Source organism: Anguilla rostrata, chromosome 17 (assembly GCF_018555375.3).
Source record: "Anguilla rostrata isolate EN2019 chromosome 17, ASM1855537v3, whole genome shotgun sequence".
NCBI lineage: Eukaryota > Metazoa > Chordata > Actinopteri > Anguilliformes > Anguillidae > Anguilla > Anguilla rostrata.
Genome location: NC_057949.1, coordinates 26280521 through 26303435, shown reverse-complemented (window position 1 = coordinate 26303435; position 22915 = coordinate 26280521). Strand labels below are relative to the sequence as shown.

The window sequence follows — 22915 nt, the reverse complement described above, 5'->3', positions numbered from 1 at the left end:
TGGAGCATATCCCAGCATGCATTGGGCAGAAGGCAGGAATATAGTTTGCCAGTCCATTGTAGGGCACACACATCACTCATATACTCATATCAAAGGGCAATTTAGACTCTCCAATTAACCTAACCCTGCATGTCTTTGGGCTGTGGGAGGAACCCGGAGTACCCGGAGGAAACCCACCCGGACACGAGGATTCGAACCAAGGACCTTCTTGCTGTGAGGCAACAGTGCTAGACCCCACTGGACCCCTTGAGAGACCTCAGATCACCCTAACCCTTGCAACACTAATTGCAACTGGAAAAAAATCATGAATATTGATCGGGATATAGCCTGATTTCAACACTCTCTCTGACCATCAACATCTCCCAGTGAAGTCTAGTGTTGTCCTTAAATAACCCCCCCACCCCGTCCCCCACCCCACATCCTAGCAACCAGCCGCAGTATAGAGCAGCACGCAGAGGGGAGGTGGGCGGAGTCTCAGCCTCCCCATAACGACTCGGCCGCCAGACGTCAGCGCGACGGAGACCGCCTGAAGGGCTCCTGCCGGTGGTCCCTGGTCACGTCTGCCACGTCTGCGCCGGCTGAGCCAGTGCGTCACACAGCGAAGGGCAAACAGAGGCTCCTTACGCAACACGTCCCAACGACAAGCTCACCGAGACAGTTCCGCATAGAACTAGAGCGGTTACATATTTCACACGTTACAGTGATCAGATTTACCTGTGCATGTGCAGGTAGAGAGACACACACAGACACAGACACACAGACACACAGACACACACACACACACACACACAGACACATATACACTCACACACACACACACACACACACACGCACACACACACACATATACACACACCCACTCACACTCACACTCACACTCACACACACACTCACACACACACACACACAGACACACACACACACACAGGACCAGTGCTTCAATACACGGAATCCCACTTCACAGAAGTAATCCATTCTCAGCACATCCTATGACTCACTAAGAGAACAAAACAGCCACAGATATTCACGACCTATCACACGCCATCATTTTGAAAATAATAAGATGGAACAGACTGACCAAACAATCACTGGCACATTAACTTACGCAAATAAATGCACGTTTAACTGCACTGTTGTACTGTATAACGTGACCAAACACAGAGACACTTGAATTACTACCACGGGAAAAAATAGTATTTTTATTGTAATACAATGAGTCTCTCCCTCTCTGTTTCCCTCTCGCGTCCATAACACTTGAATCAAATCATTGCTTCTGTCTTTCTTTTTTGTTGCACAGACTGAGATATTGCTCAGTCTGGGACTACACAGGGCCTTAACACATCACGGTGGGGAGGAAGAGAGAGGGAGCAAGAGGAAAAGAGGAAGAAGGGAGGGAGAGAGAGAGAGGACTGGCAAGGCTTAACAGCTTCCTCACTTGAACTGCTGAATGTTGTCAGTCAAACGGGGACATCCTGCTTTTTACCCAGAGACCGGCCTCCTAAATCCTGTGTGGGGGTTGTCCAGTCAGGGTGCAGTCCAGGATGAAGTGAGAAAATGTTTAACCTAATCATGAGGAGCGGGGCAGCTCGGGTGATTGTGCAATTCCACCTGTTCGTCACATCGTACTTGGCGAGAAGAGGAGTTTAAGGTCACACAGTTGTCCTGACTTGAGTTACGGCAAGTAACATTTGCCCCACCCCCCCTCCCCCCCACCCCCTCATGGGTGTGGTGGTTTCCTCATATGTTCCAAAAAAAATGATCTGGAGGAAAATTTTGTGCCATCCACCTTTTACATATTACTTACTAACGGCTGAAAAGTTGCGTATTTAATTTCATGCGTATTTAATGTGTTTATTTCGTACATCATTAATTCACGTTAACAGCTACCTTAGTTAATGGCAATTCACGTGACCTTATTGTAAAGTGTTACTGACCCTTGTTCTGTGGGTCTGAGTCACAGTGGGACAGACTGTACAGGACCTGAAATATTTACCACGGCCGTTACAAACGCAGGGAAGAAGGCTATTATAGCCTCCAGCAAGCAGCACCACCCTGTTTCGCTAATAAGCTGAATAAACCAACACCGGTTGGTTTAGATCTTTTCCTCTCGAAAAAGATCTAAATTATACTGGGTGGTAGTCTAATAATAAATTTGTCCTCCAGTCTAATGGAACAACACTGTGCGATAAGCAGGCTAATTTGGAGGGTAAGAGCGACCTTTTGAATGCTAATTTAGACAGACCTGCATGTGCTTGTCAAATCAGGTGTCTTTATTTACAAGTCTATATTTCCAGCACCGGGATGGCATGGGTTTCATTTCGCGTTCCAAGTGAAGGAGAAAACATATGAGCTATATATAGCTACATATTTATATATACATCGCATAAACAGTTAGCCCGTCCACACACAAGCACGCGCGCGCACGCACGTCATCCAGCATCCAATCATAAATAACTTTACGCGGACCCTCTTCCTGCGAAATTACAGGCGTGACGTGTCACATTTTGCGCAGCTAGGCTACGTTGGAATACGGACTACGTGTGGCTCATTGAAATGTGCGCTATATTTCATGGTTCGTGTCTTGTACGATTCGTAGAATAATGATAGTCGAATCATTGCTAGAATAATATCCGGCACGACAAACATACTAGAGTGTGTGCCCCTGCCTCAACATAACCGACTCCCCCGTTTTTAATTAATCTGTATCCGCCACTAGGTGGGGCTATTTCTGCAAGACAACCTGCCGACGGAACAGGTCGTTGGGATCCTCTCAGCTCAGTGCACTCAAAAACCGGAGGCTTTTCTTCGCCAAATCCGCCGTTCGCTTGGGAAGAGCAGCATTACACAATACATGACATGACTCACCCGTTCCAGGCAGAGGCCCCTGCCCTGTGCCAGCGGCACATTCTGTGCGAGGCGTTTGGGATGAAGGAGCAGACACTGGGGCGCAGCCCCGCCCCCCTGGTGATGCCCTATCCTGCCGTCCCGTGGCCTGCTGCCACTGTGCCCTCCAAGGCAAGGAGCCAGCACCCCCAAACCCCCCCCACCACCATTATATGTAAGAAAGAAAGAGAATGAGTTGGGCAACTTGTAACAGATAACCGCACGTGTGCCTATCTAATGTTTGGGCAACAGCAGCTTGCTGCGATGTGGGTTCTGCACTATGTTATGTGAAACCCCTGAGATGGTCAAAAGCGTCACATATCAGGCGGCAACCCATCAACACAGTGAACACAGTGCCAGTGACATTAACCACCTCACATCACAAAAGACTGATCAAAATGATACTGGATGGTAGTTTAGAGCAAGTTAGACTAAAGGGACAGGAGAGGAACTGGGAAGAGAGATAAAGGGACAATTTCACACGTACTCCCTTCAAAGAGACACTATGACACTATGGCCGTCTATGAGTGAGACTCCAGCTTTTGGGCAGGGGGGGGGTGGCTACTGACTAGCAGTCAATGGGCCATGGAGCTGCCCGCCCGCCCGCCTGCCCCCCGCCCCCCTGCCTGAGTGGATCACTTAGAGATGCAGCATCTGCAGGACACGGCTATTTTAAGCCAGAGAGAGGGAAAGAGAGAGAGGGAGAGAGAGAGCGTTATTGATTTTCCCCTGTCGGCTAACATTTAAGGCCTGCACTCTCCTTCGGCTACGTTCAAGATGATTAATCTTTATATGGCTCATGGGGGGTGGGGGGTTGGTGAGTGAGGGAGAGTGAAACAGACAGAAACAGAATGGAGGAGGAGAAGAAAAGTGATGGGAAGATGTGAGGCAGACAGAGGGGGAGAAGAGAGAAAGAGTGCTGGAAAATGGAGAGAGAGAGAGAGAGAGAGAGAGAGAGAGAGAGCAAGAGCAGAGAACAAAATGGGCGTGAGAAAGAGAGATGGACGACGAACTTGCGCAAGAAACAGCATCTGGGAACAAACATTTGGGAAAAACCCATGATTCTCTTCTCCTTTGGCACATTGCATCATTTCGTTTGGATAGTTTAGCTGGACAGGGAGAGCAAGGGTTCCCCTTTATCCAACATACTGGCATCGACTCAGGACACGATAGAAATCACAGCCTACAGAAAGAAGGGAAAATAAGAGGGACATCTTTCAGGAAATCAAACCCAACACTGATCTACCAGATAATGAGTCATTAAAACCAACGTACCAGTTGGGAAGACACACAGTATAAATGTTGATAGCTTAAAGGGAACATGTTTGTGATCTAGAGATCAGATTTTACTTCTGGCCCAGGGTTGAATTGCATAAATAAGTGCGCTGAACTTAATTTCACTTTGCACGTTGTTACACACTTTAACCACCAGAGGGAAGCCAAGCATAATAATTAGGCCATTAAGCTATGCAAACATTGTTTTGTCCAAAATATTGACACGGGCGAGTGTCTTTTTTGTGTTCAACGGGTTGCATTTCAACAAGAGGCTGCTTTAGTAGTTTCAAAGCAATCACATTCACGCTCAGTTGTATGTATATATTAACAATGCAGGGTTTTCCATGTGAACGGCAAGCTTTGCATTGTCCCCACAGTGTGAACTAACTTAACAGGGTTAGCCCGCAACTGAATAGACGGCTGGTGGTCGGTTTTATAACATATTTCCCTGACTTACGTTCTGCCTTCAAGAATGATTAATTGGTGAAATTAAATATCTTCATCATCAAAGCAGCGGGTCTTTTTTTTTACATTTTTTAATTCTTTTTTTTTTAACGCAGGACGAGTCCAGAAGCGCGGTTCCCTGCTGACGTGCGGTTAAGGACACGGCGCCGCGGCGCGTGCTTGCGTCCGGGCAGTTGCGCGCGACGTAGCGGCATAGCTTCGCTGCGCAGGGAAGGCGGTCCTCGCTCTTTTTTTGGGGAGGGGGGATTGGGTAATCCGATTCACAGAACCATTTACAACCATTTGCCTCTCAACCCCCCACCCTCTTCTGTCCCCCCCCTCTTTTTCTTTTCCTTTTTTTTTGATGGAGCGCAAGCCTGTTGCCAGGCAGGCAGTGCGACAGTTGCCATGGGAACCCTCGCAGACCAAGCTTGGAGGGAAGAGGTTTGGAGGGTTCAGGGTATGGGAGTGGGGGGAGGGGGAAGTAGGGGACTAGGGGAGAGGGGAGGGGGAAGGGGAAGGAGGGGTTCAAGTTCAAGGCCAACGTCTGCAGTCTGTTTTTTTTTTGCCTCACTGAACCAAGGAACAAAGGAGAATGGAGAGAAGGAGTGAAAGAGGGAAGGGAAGACGTGTGAGAGGCCGGGATCTTCCCTCTCTTTACAGTATCAGACGAAGGCTCTTTCCACACAAAGAGAGTCACTGTGGGGCACCACGTGCAAATTCGACACTCACCCCGACCCCTTTGGTGTCCCCCACCTTCAAATTTCATGTCAAAATAATTCTGTACGTTTGGCTACACTTGCGGCTAGTAGTCTTTACTACATGGTAATGTTGAATTGATTCATAAAAAAATAAAAAATAAATAAGAAATAAAAAAAGCATCCAACATCTGCACCCAGTCCTGCCTTTGTCAACAAATGAAGTCACCGTGTATGAATCAGCAGTGCTGGGCCGCGGCACGCTGACCCCACACCTGCGCAAACGACTGCAGGATTTGCAGAAAGTGCTGTAATTAAACACACAGGGACATGAAGGAGATTAGCGTGGAGGCGGGGCCTTTGAGAGAGAGAGAGAGAGTGTGTGTGTGTGTGTGTGTGTGTGTGTGTGTGTGTGACTAGTGAGACGCATGGCAACGAACCAGCCGCACCTCAAGCTCCTACAGAGCAACACTCAAAAAACTGGCTCGCAAACAACTCGCACACACACATGCGCCTGCGCGCGCACGCATATATACACACACACACACACACACACACAAACACACACACACACACATACACACACACACATATACAGACACACACACACAGACACATATACACATGCACACACACACACAGGCTTATAAGTTATTGGCTTCATTTACCCTGTTTTAACCGTCATGCAGATGAAAGGCTGAGAGCCCTCACCCTCCCGCCATCCTGCTCCAAGCCCTCACCCTCCCGCCATCCTGCTCCAAGCCCTCACCCTCCCGCCATCCTGCTCCAAGCCCTCACCCTCCCGCCAACCTGCTCCAAGCCCTCACCCTCCCGCCAACCTGCTCCAAGCCCTCACCCTCCCGCCATCCTGCTCCAAGCCCTCACCCTCCCGCCATCCTGCTCCAAGCCCTCACCCTCCCCAACCTGCTCCAAGCCCTACCCTCCCGCCATCCGCTCCAGGCCTCACCTCCCATACCTGCCAGCCCTCACCCTCCCACTAACCTGCTCCAAGCCCTCACCCTCCCGCCAACCTGCTCCAAGCCCTCACCCTCCCGCCAACCTGCTCCAGGCCCTAACCCTCCCGCCATCCTGCTCCAGGCCCTCACCCTCCCGCCAACCTGCTCTAAGCCCTCACCCTCCCGCCATCCTGCTCCAGGCCCTCACCCTCCCGCCATCCTGCTCCAGGCCCTAACCCTCCCGCTAACCTGCTCCAGGCCCTAACCCTCCCGCCATCCTGCTCCAGGCCCTCACCCTCCCGCCATCCTGCTCCAAGCCCTCACCCTCCCGCCAACCTGCTCCAAGCCCTCACCCTCCCGCCAACCTGCTCCAAGCCCTCACCCTCCCGCCAACCTGCTCCAGGCCCTCACCCTCCCTAACCTGCCAGCTCACCTCACTACCTGCTCCAAGCCCTCACCCTCCCGCCAACCTGCTCAAGCCCTCACCCTCCCACTAACCTGCTCCAGGCCCTCACCCAACCTCTCCAAGCCCACCTCCGAACTGCTCCAAGCCCTCACCCTCCCGCCATCCTGCTCTAAGTCCTAACCCTCCCGCCATCCTGCTCCAGGCCCTCACCCTCCGCCTCGCTACCTGCTAGCCCTAACCTCCCGCACTGCTCCAGGCCCTCACCCTCCCGCCACGCCCAGCACCCTCCCAACCGCTCCGTTATCTCCTGAGGGAGGAAACAGGCCAGACTAGGCGGAATTTGTTTATGATTTTTCAAATGCATTAACTTAAATTTCCTTTACTGCACACTCTCTTTCAGGGATGTAAAGCGCAGTTTGACTTCATTAGCAGTGTAGAAGTTCCCCGGTGGAAACGTACCACGCGCTGGACCGTACTGCAACGCCATGAAATCCCAAACAGAGTAAAAGGCTGTGGCGTACACCCCCAGATCACATGACACACGCTGCACCCTAATGGTGGCAGGGAGGAGCAAGGAGTCGGACGGGGGGGTCAGCCCGGGTTCTGGGGGTTTGGATCCAGCCATTTCTCTTGCATGTGATTCCTCTATTCTGCAATGGAATTCCATCCCTTTCATCCATTATCGACAAACTGCATCCATGATCAAAATAGCCATTATCCTTTACAGAAATCGTGGGTAACCATTGCTGGTTGGCTGATTTTAAGGTTAAAATTGTCACTAGTAGCCTGCAGGTAGTTTACATGAGAGGGTACACTCACAACTTCAATGAAAAATTTAAAATGCAATTGTTACAATATTCTGGTTAAAACAAAAATTAAAACGACTATTGAACGTTAATTTTTACAATATTACCATATTCTTTTAAAGATGTATTGGTTTCTACACAACAACAAAAAACACATTTTGTACAGACTTACACCATGGCTTGGATGAATAGTTGATTCTGAATGGCTAATCATAATAAGAATGTGTATATCGCCTAAAATGTTCAATATAGGGTACATCCTTCTCACTCCAAATATATACTGAATTAAACAAATTGTTTGGAAATTAAACCTGATAAATTATGCCATTTTCATTCATAAGAACGAACATTGGTATTATATTTTTAGTTCTAAAATATGTAACATCTTCGCATCAGTTTCGTGAAAAAGATGCGCACGCACCGACCAAAGCATAAATTTTCCCGCAAGACGCAGCGGTTTTTTATATCGCCTGCTGGAGGCTTGTTTCTAAAAATGTCTCCTCAGTTTTATATTTTGTTTGGCCTCTAGATCTCTCGCTTGCGCTGGCTTCCCAGTCTCATTCCCTGTTTAGTAACCTCATTACGAGTATCTTTGCCCTACATCTGGCGATGTGCCGAGTCCCTCCCTAACCTCCTTCTCCCCACAGCTCGATTCGACTGGATACGGGCGAACCAAGAAAGGAGGAGGGGGGGTGATGGAGCGCGCGAGAGAGAACGAGAGAAACAAAACGTGACTAGGCAGCCAAAGCGTCCTGTTATGCAACTACTGACCTACTAACATACATTTTGAGACAGAGAGCGAGAGGGAGTGAGAGAGCGAAACTGGAGCAAGTTATCAACATAACATGAGGGATTCAAAGTAAAACAGGAGACAAGGAATCCATGGACACATTGAGACACTAACCCTAGAGTGAGTGCAGCACGACCGCGCGGTACGTTTCAACGCAAATTCGGGAGACAAATACATACGGTACAGAAAGAAAAGAACGAGCCGAGGAACAGAAGCGGTGGAACACTAGATCTCTAACGTCACAACGCCAAGGTGAGTTCCGCGGTGTACTCTGCAGCGGTACGCACGTCCTCTACAATGGATATTTCGCGTTGTTGTACGGGAAATATGTAAAACAATTTTTTTTCTCACTGGATAATAGTGTTGTTCTGTATTCGCACAAGTCAACATTTGCTGGTAGTTGTCCTAAGTATACGGCATGCACCATTTGGCTACGTGTATTGTTGCATTTTATTTTAAAATAAAATACATGTGGAAAAAATAGCAACTTCGGTTAATCCAGTTTCTTGTTTTACGGTAGCTGATTGATGCCGTGCATGATTGTCGTTGTGGTGCTGTTAGGGTGGTGCCAAAAGCTGGCATTTCAGGACGTACACGGCACACATTTTCTCAATGTCAAGTCGAGGCATTTTTTCCCCTTCATGTCTCAGTGGCGGGTTTCATATGGGGATGATACGTTAACGGAAACCAATGCTTGAACGAGGAGGATGGAATTCCTTTAGAAATAACTGTGGGGTAGATTCGCTGGACGGGAGGTGGACGTGGAGTCGTGAAATGTCTATTTTTAGATTCTTTAGATTTGGAGCAGTGACTAATAACACTGATTATCCTGGACGCATGAATAGTAATGTATTAAACTGTTAACGTTTTAACACGCGTTTCAATTGTGCTGGCTAGGGAGATTTATCATTTATATTTTGTTTGTGCGATATTGGCTACATAATGAAGGAAAGCATTATATGTTGAATATATATTGGACGTAGCGTACATTTTACTTGACATGTAAACAATTAGTACATCTACAAAACAATAGCCCCCAACGTTACAAATACATCTGACATCCTATCACAGTCATACGTGCCATCCTCTGTGGCAAACGGGCAGTTATATTTGTTCACACTGACGCGTTTTTAATCGGGTTATGAATCCACGCGGGCGACTGGAAAAATTCCATGCTAGGACTGGGAACACACTTCTCGATGTCACGTGTGGCAATTCTCTGCAGAGGTTAACGCGGGTGGTTATGTAGCAAACTCAACCCCGTTAACCCTTTCCTGGTCGTAATAAGGGCGTATTGCGGAGCGGAATGCGCTCTTGTTCTCCAAGAATAGCAGTTCTTCGTTTGCGCTGCCTTGTTGACAGACACGAACAGTGCTGTTATGAGAGACAAACGTTCTCGGCTCCAGAATGCGGCGTGTTCTGTGTTTAAACAAGGGAATGTTTCACGTTTACCATGAGGATACTCGATTGCGCTGATAAATAAACAGAATGATACATTATCTTTCTCGGAACAGCTCGTATCGAACCTAATCTGAGGCGTGAAGTAGGTGCCTTTTGCCTCAAGAAGCCGGAAATATTTTAGAATTTGAAGGCTATTTATCAACCATTCACTCTCTAGGTACAATTTACTGCCATACTTTCATTTGTTAGAGTGATGTTATTTCAAACGGTAAGAAATCCCTCAGTTTATTTCACAATGTAGCGAAAGAACACTATGTTCACTGTTAAATCGTCTGATAGTTCGTCACTACGCCACATATCAATGGTTCAATTACTCATACGCGAATTCCCCCCTCCCCCCCCCAAAAAAAAAAAAAAAAAAAATCACTTTAATATTTGTAAACATCTATTATAAAATATGTAAGGCGCCATGAATAAAAAATTGCTGCAGGGGACTGAGAAGAAAAAGGAAGAAAAAAGAAATCTTTTATATATACACGTGTCGTAATACTTGTAATCTTGTCCAAGGCTAACATTAGTCTGTTTTAACTCCTCGCACTAACCGCCTTTGTTAGAGAACATACTGTATGCGCTTGTTAATGAATGTATCGGACGTCGTCGTGGAACAGTAATTTTTAAACGCAGCGCGAGTTTACGCATTAAAATTACATAATGTAACATTTGTTGTCGAGTGGTATTTTACACTGTTTTAGATTACGCCGAGAGCATAATTCTGAGACACCACAACCCACGTTTGTGAAGCAGCCTATTGATTTAAAACACACAGTCGTGCAGAAGGCGTTATGTTTAACCTGAAAAAATAAAAACAGATCTGCTAACATTGTCCCGTGGCAAAACCCACGCGCCCGAGCCTTTGTGCGCGCAGTGTTGGCGCCGTATGTGCACAGAATGTGAATGTGAAAATGTGGTCCGAGCAGCACGCAGACGCACGGACCTCGCTGTCCTCAGGCACCCGGGCACCATAACCCCGCAATGACAAGACAAGCGTATGTTCGCTTTCCACTTCAATTTCAAATAGTACGGCCACACAAGCCGTTCTAGAGCTTTTTTTATTACATTTTTTTTTGACTGGGCAGACGGGGGAGGGCTTTCGGAACGTTTTGTAATTAACCATCTTGCACAAAGCCCAAAAAGAACACGAGGACAGCGCACACACAACCGCAAAATAATTACAAAATTTAATATGCTCCTATTTATCTAGCGAGTGCTCATATGTTGAGAGCAGGTCGGGGTTCATGAAGACATTTTGTGGGTTACATAATAAATAAAATAATTAAATGATGCGAGTTAAGGTGATATGATGCAACACGCAGAAACCCAAAGTCTGTAGTGCGCCTAGCGGCGGAGAACTGCCTGTTCGCTGGCACGCACCCAGTTCGCAGTGGCAGCTCTGTAATGTAGGTCATATTACCCGAGAAAGGGTGTGGAGGGGGCGCGCGACGCGGCGCGCGGCTCAGCCGTTGACAGTGAGACAATTTTACCTCACCAATTAAAATCCGCGCGTGCTACACCAAATACAGTTTAACAAACACTTCATCTCGGTAGGTGGCTGTTATAGTTCCCTCTTTTCTTGCATTAAAAAAAAAAAAAACACACGCACCTGACATTCTCTCTCATATCAGTTTGTTCCCATTTCTCAGCATCTGTCTTTCGGTCTTACTGATACTCCAACATTGTAATTCATATCGATTTTTAACCATTTAAATTTGTAAATGTGTCAATAATTATCACTGACACATGCCCACACATACCAATCATCAAGGGAAAGCAAATAGTTGATGTGCTGAAAATCACATTTATATTCACGGCGACTAAACATCAGGGGAAGTATCCAGCTGACGCAGTAGGCTAGAGATTACAGGTGAAAGTGTTCCGTGTGCCAGGGGCGTAGACGAGTGAACCACAGTTTCTGAGGGTTGGCATGAAATTTGCTTTGACTTAAAAAAAAATATTTTGTTTCCCGTCATCCGGTGTCCATTCATATTTTCCACTGGCTTTGTTGTCATATAAAAGGTTATATAAAATAAAAAAAACAGTAGTAGGTCATGCCTTATGTTGTGGCAGGGCTGGGGGGGGGGGGGGGTGGTTCAGAGGCAGTGACTGCACTCCCTGCAGATTTGTAGACTGAGGGCACATGTGACCAGTTGGACACATGTTGGACTCGGTTGCATTTTTTTCCTATAGAGATACAACACTTTATAGGACAAGGAAGGGGGGGGGGGGGTGCAGGTTTGGAACATGGCCCAGCTGTCCGAGATCGGCTTTCCTCCCCTCTCTCGGAAAGATTAACTGCGGTGAGGAAATCTTTTTTTTTGGGGGGGGGATCCCTCCGTGTTCGTGGGAGGAGCTCGTCCACCCCACTAAAGGGCCAGACAAGCCAGTTTTACGTTGCTACAGATCCAGGTTAACTGGTGCACAGCTGGGTTTTTTATTACTTTCTTTTTTTATTGGTGCACAGCTGTTCAGCCTTTTTTCTTTTTGTACTTTTTTGGACCTGTTTTGCTCAGTTTTGACTTTAGCATCGGACACCAGAGCCATGTCAGAACGACCCAGTAAGGGCATTTTGGCCGAGTCTCCGACTTTGTCAAGAGCCACAAAACCTGAAATGCAGTCAGTGTTGCCAGATGCTTATGATTTCTCTTTTGGTAAAATATTTTTCACAATCCCACACCCTCATCTAACCTCTGTATATACGTTTTCAAGACTTTTCCCACTTCATAACATATAAAATCCCCAGCTACCACTGACACTCATCCTTCAAGGTTGGCGGTCACCCACCTATATGCCATTCTAATAAACAGTAGGTTAGTTTGGGGAGAGGGAACACAGGCATGGGAATGCACAGTGATATTATTTAACAAAACACAATAGAAAAAGGCGTATAAGTATTTGTTCAGTATTCAGGGCCCGTTCCGTGGTCTAGAAGACTTGGATTATCGAGAGACTATTGAGACGGAAAACCGTGATGGTACGAGCCAGCAAACTGTGTGTTTAGAGCTGTGACAGTCATATCCCATCTGCTTCAGCAGAGCATATTTGAATGATCCATTCAGAAAACTTGCACAATATCACCAAGGAAACATAGCTATAGGGAGACTTCGTTCACAGAATACCAAAGAGCATTGGCTTTGCGCAGAAAATGTTAGGATCTGACATTTAAAACAAAGCCACTTAAATTGAGAGCAAAAATTAAGGACCTATGACCGTTGATTTCCAGCCACTGTGGTTGTTGGACTATATAAAGCGCTACCGTCAGTGAGAGCCAAAGCTCTTGTGCCCAACTTGCGCGTGCGTGCGACAGAAAGGCAGAGAAAGCCGAATGATGCGCTGGAGCGCGAAAACCAGTTGCATCTCGCACAGCGCGCGACTGCTGGAACAGGTGCGCCTGTGACGCACTTAGTGACGTGCGCGGGTTTTTTTTTTTTTCCTCATCGTATTTCTCAGTGTCGCCATTGGATATTTGTCGTCAAGCGTCAGCAAGGGAGGGGGGGCGCGGCGGGGGCGCTGGAGTAGGATTAATGTCGGATATGATTTACTGCATTGCGTAATGCTTTCTCTTATAGGGGGAAAAGGGGGCATATATATGGCAGTAACGGTTTAAAATAAAATAAAAATATAATCTTAAAATATAAAATCTTTCCTTTTCAACCTTGATGGCCAAGATCTTGTACATGCACTAGTCCCTCTGTATCTCTGTTTTTACACAGTGTTATAATTCTCTCTCCCTCTCTCTGCTGACCTATTTTTCATGGTGTGGCGTGGAAGCAGTGTTTATGGTGTTACCCCGGTTTCTAGGTCAGTGGGACATGCTGCTGGAGTCTCTCCCCTGGCCTCTCTCCGTCTGTCTCGGTCTCTCTCTCTCTCTGTCTGTCTCTGTCTCTCTCCCTCTTTTTCTCTCTCAGTCCGTCTCTCTCCCATGCGGAACTGGAGTGGGTTTTGTTAGCGGAGCACATAGCGACCCCCTGACCCTCCATCTCTCTGGCTGTGATGTTCATGGTTATTTATGGAAAGTGTTCCATTCCCAGCCACCATCACCATCAACATTTTCATTATCTCCCTCTATAAACTGACAAATGCAGAAATAAACTATTTGGAAGGACATGGACAGTTTTGTACTTGAACCACAAGCACAAAACTGTCCTTCTGGGATGAAGATAGTATATGTGTCAGGAAAAGGCTTAGCAGATCACCCCATTTCCCTAGGAGAGTGTTTTACTCCAGAAATCCTGCAAGTCCTTTATTTAAGTATAGATATTGCACGATAAATTTACTACGGTTTTTAATAGCTATGCTAGATATTCTCATTTGAGGAATCAGTCACTGAAATGGCAAACCGCTCCCCGTAGAAGCAGCAGAACGTTCTGAGATGACAGGTGTTCTGCCTTCTGAGGACCCGAAGGAGGGCGGGGTTCCCGATTCTCCGGAAGGGTATTCGATTACGGACCCAGAAACGGCGTGTTGTTATATTACACTCTGACGTCACGCTGTCCACATGCCGCGACAGGAACTGCTTGTCCTAATGGATTGGGGGGTAAACTGAAACCGGTTCTGGGCATTCCGTCTAAAAATATTTTCCTGGAAAACAAGGCCCCCCACCGCCCCCCCTTACCCACCCACCCCCCCCCCCCTTCTGGGCCGTGCTGCCTTTTCAATATGCACGCCATGAGAAGCACTCACTAAACAAGCTAACAGCTTCTGAGGTAATTGGACGGAGAAGCTGACAGTTAATTCCACAGGCCTGGATCTTTTCCGGTATCTCTTTCTTTGTGGCACATCCTGTTATTTCTCTGAAACGATAAAGGATAAATAACCCACGTGCTGCTTTCGTTGGCGCGTCAGACTGATTTACGCATCACACGGAGTTTCTTTTGAGGACAGCTAAAAAGGTAATTTTGCGAAAAAGTAGACAAGTAAGGAAATACGGGAGCTAATAGAGTTTGTATATTTAGGAGCCTCTTTATGTTTTTCTCTTTTGCTGCTCGCAGTAGCAGGTTCGCTTTCACGTGGCTCGACCATGTTGAGGTCAGCGGTTTGGGGGAGGTCTGAAATTTCGATCGCTGACCCACATTCTGAAAGCGCAGGGCGAGGTCCCAGATCCCCCCCCCTCCTCCCACCCCACCCCCACCCCGCAGTGCACCTGTGTGACTCATCACCCCCTCCCCCTCAGCTCCTGACAGCCGGGCCTGTGCCTCGCAGCGCAGGGTGAAAAACACGAGCGCAGAGCCAATGCTTCTGAGGCCCGGAGCGCGGCTGAGGCTGCCCGGGCCTCCTGGCTGCGATTGCGCAACGCGCCCTTTCTTTCGCAACCCCCCTTCAGTGCCTTCAAACGGGATTTACAGATGATTTGTGGGTGTTTGAGCCATAGCTGCGCTCACACAGAATAACTGTTTTTACCGCTCACACACACACACACACACTCACATTCTCCAGACATGCTGTCAGGACTTTGGGTTGGGGGGGGGGGGGTCCTGAGCACACCAGCGCCACGTTTGTCTGGAAGCAGAGCTGGCAATTCACAAAACAAAAGAGCGTCGAAAGAGGAAGGCCCAAATTTACAGCGTTTTATTTTATTTTTAAAAAGAAACAAAGAAACGTCAAAAAAGGCAAGGGGATATCTCCCACAGCTGGCTGAGAGCTCCAGACCGTTTCACGGTCATTACATCACTGCCAGACAGTAACAGTCAGAGGTCAGAGGTCGCAGACGGAACCGATCGATCAGAGGTCAAGAGGTCAGACGCTGGATGCTCGGGGTCACAGACCTTTTGGTGGTTGCTAGGGGTAACTGTCAAAGCCAGACAAAAAAAAAAAAAACCTCCAGTCAATCATACAACTAAAAATATACTTGCTTGCGTATATCTAAAAATACCTCAAAATGTTTGTTTTTTTATTTTTTATTATTTATTTTTGTGCAAATAGCCCCAGCAGTGAAGACTGAGACTGAATTGACGGTGAACTGGAAGACTAACCGATCCTTTCCCTCCTTCTTTTCCTTTCCTCAGCCCTTTGTCCTGCGCCCAGCTGGGGAGAAGAGAGACCGCCGTAGGGGGAGAGCGGAGAGCCGAGGGTGACCGAGTGACCTACATCCCGCGTGCACACGCACACACACAGCCTCGAGCGCCAGACCACCGCCGCCGCACGGCCAACGGCGTCTCGGAAAGATCAGAAAGAAAAGCAAACGCACGCAAAGACAAAAAAAATAAAAAAACCCCGACCGGAGGTCCCCTTCCACCACCCCCCCCCCCAGCAGAGGCCTCCGCATTCTCCGGACTCCAGGAATTCCTCTGCCCGCTCCCCCCCTTTTTTTTCGCCGTGGGGAAAGAGGAAAGCGGACCGTAGCGTCGACAGAAGGAACGGCCTAGGCGCCGACTTTAAATTCTTCCGCTGCTTGCGGGCGACAGGTTTCCGTGACCCGTCGGTTAAATGTGGGAGGTTCACATGCAGTTTCACCTCCTCCTCATGTTTTTAGCCAACCTGGACACTTGAAAGACTCTCCTCAAAAGTGGAAAAGAAAAGAAAAAATCAATGAGTTTCATCTTTAGTGGAGCACAAACACCTCAAAAATTGTTTGCCGGACCCACCACGTGACTGCTTAAAAAACCCCCAGAGTGCACTGCAGTTCTCCGCCTTGACCTTCGACCTTTCTTGCCCTTCAGCACCCTTCCCTTTTTTTCCCCCCCGTTTTCTTTTTGAAAAATTTGTTCCAAGTATTCTCTTGTCAATGGTCGCCGAGGACCCCCATTCCAAACCGGCACAGTCTAGACGACAATGGAAAGTGTGAGCGCGCAGGCCCCAACAGCAACCAGTTCCACCGCCAGCGGCAAAAGTTCGGAAGCCTTCTCCGAGTCCAGCGAGGGTCCCCCTCCGACCGAAAGCGACAGCAACCCCAACCCCAACCCCAGCGCCCGCCCCGCCCGCCAGTCCAAGCCAAAGCCCAACATGAGCTGCCGGCGCAAGCGCGAGTTCATCTCCGACGAGAAGAAGGACGCCTCCTACTGGGAGAAGCGCCGCAAGAACAACGAGGCGGCCAAGCGCTCGCGGGAGAAGCGCCGGCTCAACGACATGGTGCTGGAGAACCGCGTGATGGCGCTCAACGACGAGAACGTGCGGCTGAAGACCGAGCTGCTGCAGCTGAAGCTGCGCTTCGGCCTGATCAGCACCGCCGCCTACGTGGAGAAGAGCCAGCAGATCGCCGCCGCCGCCGCCGCCGCCGCCGGCAACGGGGGCGGGGCCAGCGGCGGCTCCGCCTCCTCCGGCCACTACTTCTCCAGCGGCTACTCCAGCGGCTCGCAGGCGCTGATGAACTCGGACTCGTCGGAGGCCGAGCAGTCGGGCCTGGGGGAGGGCCACGCCCCGCTGGCCAAGTACTCCCCGCGCGGGTCCATCTCCGACATGTCGGACGGCTCGTCGCGCGACAGCCCCGAGCCGCTGGGCTACGAGATCAAGTGCGAGCGGGCGGAGGGCATGGACATCGGCGGGCTGGACGTGGAGGTGGGAGGCGCCCAGGTGATGTTCGGCGTCCACCGCGGACTGGGCCCCGCCCCCCACCACCGCGCGCCGGAGGTGAAGCCCGAGTACTGGAGGGGAGACGACGCCGCCCTAGCCGCCAGCCCCGCCCCGCCCGCCGCCGCCGCCGCCCCCCAGCGGAGCGTGATCCTGTACCGGTCCAGCAGCAGCTCCTGCCCCGCCCCGCAGGACCCCGACCAGCGCCCGGCACAGCCCCGCCTCCTGGCGGGGCCCCTGGCCGGGGACGGGCCGGTCGGCCCCGAGACCCTGGCGGAGGTGACCAAGCAGCTGGAGAGGAAGACGCTGGACTCGCCGCCCTATCAGCCCGGCGGTCCCGCGGAAGAGCGAGGCTACGCCGCGGCGCGTTGCCACGACGACCGCAGGGCCGAGGTCGGCACCGGCGCGGCGCCGGACCTCCTCCACCACAGCTACGAGGAGGGCGGGGCCCGCCCGTACCGCGCCCACCTGTCCTACCTGGGCGCCCAGGACGAGGAGCCGCCGGTGCTGACCTATGAGGGCGGCCCCCGGGGGCCGGAGGGGGGCTACTACCAGGACCACTCCACCTCCGGCAAGGACACGTCCTCCAGCGACGGAGACCCCCGCAGCTCGGACAAGGACGCCTCCACGGACGACGAGTCCTCCCCGTCCTCCTCCTGCTCCGAGGTGGGCGGTTACCGCCAGCGGCGTCCCCAGTCCCCGCCTCCCGCCGCCCCGACGGGCCCCGCCCTCCCGGGCCAAAGCAAGGAGGCCCCGGCGGAGGTCAAGGGTACGGCCCTGCCCCACAAACTGAGGCTCAAACACAGGGCGCTCAGCAGCGGGGGGGCCCAGTACGACGCGTCGCTGCCCCCGGCCGTCTCCCCCGTAGCCCCGCCCCTTCCCCAGCACCCCTACCTGGCGCTCACCCAGGTGGGACCGCAGCCGGGCGGCGGCTACAGGGACAGGGAGGACGGCCGCACCCCCGTGGGCTTCTGCAAGCTGGGGGAGGACGGCTGGAAAGACTGCGGGAAGAAGGAGGTGGCAGGAGGCCGGAACAGTCGGAACAAGAGGAGAGACTGAGAGAGAGAGGAGGAGCCGCTGGACTGACTTCTTTGGGGTAGGAGGGGTACACGTCTGTCCAGAAGGTCAAACTGACTAGTAAACCCCCCTTTCTTGCATCTCTCCAGATATCCGGAGACCCCAGTGTCAGTCCGCCACTGATTATACCTCTGTCCCCTCCCCAAAACCTCAGACCCCAGAAACAGGACTTGAATCCTCGGGATTCCTGGGTGCGCTGTCTTATACACATTGTACAGATCGTGATGTTTCGGTTGCCTCCACCAAGAGTTACTCAACGGACTGTGGTTGAGGCCCGTGAAAGGAACCTCCCCTTCTCAGTCTCTTTTCTACCGTTTTACTTTTTATTTTTGTAAAATAAGACTTCAAAATGTACACTTCAAGACTTACAAACGTAACGGTTGAACTCATTACAGCATTACAGCCGGTGGCTTTACATTTAAAAAAAAAAAAAAAAAAAGTCTGTTACTGAACTTCACGCTTGTATTCCCTGTGAGGTATCGACTCATTTTAAGTACCACAGACATGGTGTGCGGCCCCTTCTGGCTCAGGGGGTGGCCTGCACACAAGGCATTCTGGGAACTTTTCACTTGACCAAAGAAACAACACTCTTACTCAAGAGTTCCACCTCTCTTCCTCGGACCTCCCCTTTCCACCAATCTTCCTTTTCATTTTATCAGTTCCCACCCCTCTATTTTTCAAGCACTTGGTTTGTATATTACTGTGATATATAAATATACATATTATATATAAATATATATTTTATGATGAAAACAAAAAAATCACATGCAAAAAAATAAAAATAAAAATATAAAACAGGACAGGAAAAAACACTAAATTGTTAAGGAGGGGAGTGGATTAAGAATGCTTTTCAGACCTGTCAATGTCAAAATGACTGTATAGTCCTATCTTGTCTACTAATGGCACTTAATTTAAGTTCTTTTTATTTTGTGTATGTGCTTTTTTTTTACACCGATATGAACCACAGGTTGTAAAGCAATTCGCTTGGCTTTTCTTAGTTCCCCAAACGTTTATACGCCGACAGTCACAGGGTCAGAGAGCCATACGTTGTTTATGAACGGCACGGTCTGGTAATAAGTCTTCTGACTTCGGTCCACTCATAACAGCGTAGCGTTTTTGCGTTACCGATAGTCGTTTGATGTCGTTTGACACTTACCGTGACGGCCGTCTTGAATTTCTCGCCCGCTTAAATCCCACACCTATCGTTCCTTCTGTTACACGAACAACTGCAGACAAAGAAAAGAACAAAACATTAGAAAACCTGAAGCATTATGAATGACAGAACATAGCATTATATAATGACAACAAGACCAGGCCATTCAGCCCAACAGTGATCATTACCATTTTCCTGACTAAATTACTGCTCTGATTACCTACAGGCTAGAAGTATTTAACACCGTACCAAGCCTAGTCAATCCCCAGAGTTTCTGCCTCTACTACGTGACCCGGCAGTCTGTTCCACACATTGACTGCTCTCTGCGTGAAAAAAAAATCTTCCTAATGTTATCAGAAATTATAACAATTTGGTAACGTCCACGGTTCACCTTGAAGTTAGCTCATGTAACCGTTTTTTTTCAGCGAAGAAAGAAAGCGGTTAAAACAGCCGATCGAACTGGCCTACCTCCCACTTCCACAGCCCTCATGCAGCGCGTGCCGCCACACCCGCAAACGAATAAAAAAAACGGTTAACGAAAAAAACAAATTTCATACTTTTCAAATGTGACTCCCTTCTAGGTCCTGCAGTACACACACCACCTTTAGTCTGTCCGTATCGAACATCAGGTGAAAATACTAAGCTATGAACAGTATGGTTTCAAAAACACAATGTAAAATATTTTCTATTTCTGGTGTGCCTACCATTCTTAGCACTTGTGTATAAATGTAAAGTTTTTTTGATGTTTGTTTCTCTCTTGGACAATGTTGTAATGTTTTTTTATTTTAATTTTATTTTGTACTAATTTTATTGCGGCCTCCCCCCTCCAACTTTTATTTTTATTTTTATTTTTAAAAGGGTAAACGTTGCCGTGTGTCCGTTTCCTTGATTGTGATAAACGCGTACGTGTCCCCCGCCCACCCCCCTTTCTCGCCTGTATCCATTGTGTACCCAGCAGTGATGTGCGTTTTCTGTTTTTGCTGATGAGTTTAAGAAAAATAATAAAATAAAAGAAGACTTACAGGGTTAAAGTCCACTTTGCCTCATGTGAAGGAGCTGGTGGCCTTGATGCTGCAGCCCCCCCCTTCCCCCACTCGACCTCTTTCACAAATGGGTATGTAAGTAAAGCCACTAATGTTTGTCATGGAAGATGGGTGCATAAAAAATGGAAAGAAAAAAAAAAAAAATAAAATGTTGAAGTTCTCAAAAATTATTCCAAATGTGTCTGCACTCTTTTTCTTCTTAGATTTGTTTCTCAAACTGCTAGTCTTTTTTCCTGCCACATTAAATGCAGTTTAGTTATAAATGTGGAGGTGGCTCCAATAAACCAGACTTATCCAAGACATTATATAGCCTACAAGAGATTAATAAATCTGAATATTGGGCTACCTCAAGTCTATTTACTATAATACATAAATATATTAATGTGGTATCGTAAAATAATGAAATAGCGTTGTTTACTATAAGACATTGACAGTTTTTAAAGAAGAGGACGTGATGTCATGGTACTGTAATGTTGAAAGACGGGAATCTGTCGCCTGTTTACATCGCAGAGGGAAATATGTGAAAGTTGACACGCAGTGCTTTGGTGCGACATTGTGAGAACGCGCTGGCAGGGTTATCCCTCCGAACCCACACACTGCCTACAGGCCAGACACCTTCCTGCATTTCCTGTGCGCTGAATTCACGCAGTCGGTCTGCGCATGCACTTCCTGCGTGCTGTATTCACGCAGTCGGTCTGCGCATGCACTTCCTGCGTGCTGTATTCACGCAGTCGGTTTGCGCATGCACTTCCTGCGTGCTGAATTCACGCAGTCGGTCTGCACATGCACTTCCTGCGTGCTGAGTTCATGGAGCCGGTCTGCATGTACCATGGCCAGCGCCTGCTTGGCCATGCAGCGCTCGCTGCTGACATAAACTGCTGATGTTTCCACTCGTTACGTTGCATTATTCATACCAAATTAAATTAGGCTGCATCTTTCGTGGGTAAACTAAAAAAATTAGTTTATGAAGCAAAGATTATGCTGCGGGCCCAGAGGTTATTTGTGAATTGGTGAGCAATTGTGCATAGTCAAATACACGTGAATAAATCTGCCTCATATCAGTGAGGGGGTGTGTGCTGGCCCACAGGGGTGGGCAGTTCCAGTCCTGGGGGGCCAGAGTGTATATAGGTATTTGTATCCACCAATAACCCTGATTAAACAGGCTAGCTGGCTCTATACACCAACACTGGTTCACTGGTACATCAGATCACAGTAAAACATTTCATGTAGGGACACAAGAACGATCTTCAGCTGTCATTCATGTGCTTAAAAGAAATGTATCTAAAATGTCAGGTGGCGTAAGTGTTAGTTAGTGTCAATTGAGTAGTTAAGGCCAGCGGTTGGCATGGAGACCAGAAACAGATATGGCCCTCATTGCCCACCCCAGCCATGAAGGACACGGTAACCTTGGTTCTTGCTGAGGGAGATATATCCCATATGAATGAGGCCAGCACCTCTCTGTCTGACACATGCACCGGGTCTGCCTCTTCGAGATAATCCAATGATGAGCCCAGCACCTCTCTGTCTGACACATGCACCGTTGGTGTCATCGCCTCACGTTTCGAGAGAACTACATATCCCACATGAATGAGGCCAGCACCTCTGTCTGACACATGCACTGCTGGTGTCATCGCCTCACCCCTCTTGGCGTGATACAGAACAATCAGATGCCTACAGCCGGAAAATCCCTAATGGATTACCGTTACCCTCCCTGCATCCCTCTCTCTCTCTCTCTCTCTCTCCACAGAGCAGCCTCCCTCTCTCCACAAGGAGCAGGTACGTGCAAATGTTTCAAGGGAGCGGGGTCACCCTTGCCCTCATGCGCACCCCCTCCCCCCCTTAAAATAAAAATTAAAAAAATGAATAAATCATTAAGGATCTTGAGGAAGAACAGCACAACCAATGTTCTGTACTGTACTACAGCAGCAGAGACCCCAGCAGGAGTTCAGAAGCACAGAGGGTGGGGAAGAGCACAGGAGCAGAGCACCAGGCCAGTCTGTACAATCTGTTTCAGCACTGCTAAAAAAAGGGCCTGTACCCTGTGCCCCAGCACACCTTCGGGACCTTTTTTTCAAGCCCCGCTTCCTCTTACGTAACCGGAGAGCCTCGCCCCTCTGCTAATCCAGGTCACCCGTCCCTGTGGGCGGAGAGGTGGGCGGGCCCCGCCCCGCCCCACCCCGCCCCGCCCCGCCTCCAAAAAAACGCTGCAGTGGAATGCCATTTCAGATCAGAGCTGAGGGAGATTTGCCTGTACGTGCTGCACAGGACCAATAGTACACCTATTTTTATAAAACGAAGATGGGATTTTTTTTAAAAAGGGTGGGGGTGGGGATGGGGGGGGGGGGGTAGAGGGGTGGCAACCTTTTCCTCCCAGAAGGCTTTGCCTCCGAGTGGAACACTGGCAGGATTTTGTGTTTGCCGAT

At 49.0% G+C, this 22915-nt stretch overlaps 1 protein-coding gene and 1 long non-coding RNA gene across 2 annotated transcripts; one reads left to right on the top strand and one right to left on the bottom strand.

The window, feature by feature from the left end:
- Positions 1–8108: 8108 nt before the first annotated feature.
- On the top strand, positions 8109–18650 carry nfil3-2 (nuclear factor, interleukin 3 regulated, member 2). The gene is made up of 2 exons (XM_064314158.1): positions 8109–8510; positions 15719–18650. The coding sequence occupies exon 2, from the start codon at positions 16485–16487 to the stop codon at positions 18276–18278; it is 1794 nt and encodes a 597-aa protein (XP_064170228.1). The 5' UTR covers positions 8109–8510; positions 15719–16484; the 3' UTR covers positions 18279–18650.
- Positions 15266–19524, bottom strand: LOC135242878 (uncharacterized). Its single transcript, XR_010326493.1, has 2 exons — positions 19453–19524; positions 15266–15501 (listed from the first exon to the last, which is right to left on the bottom strand). It is a non-coding gene; the product is annotated as an uncharacterized LOC135242878 (long non-coding RNA).
- Between the last annotated feature and the right edge of the window lie 3391 nt (positions 19525–22915).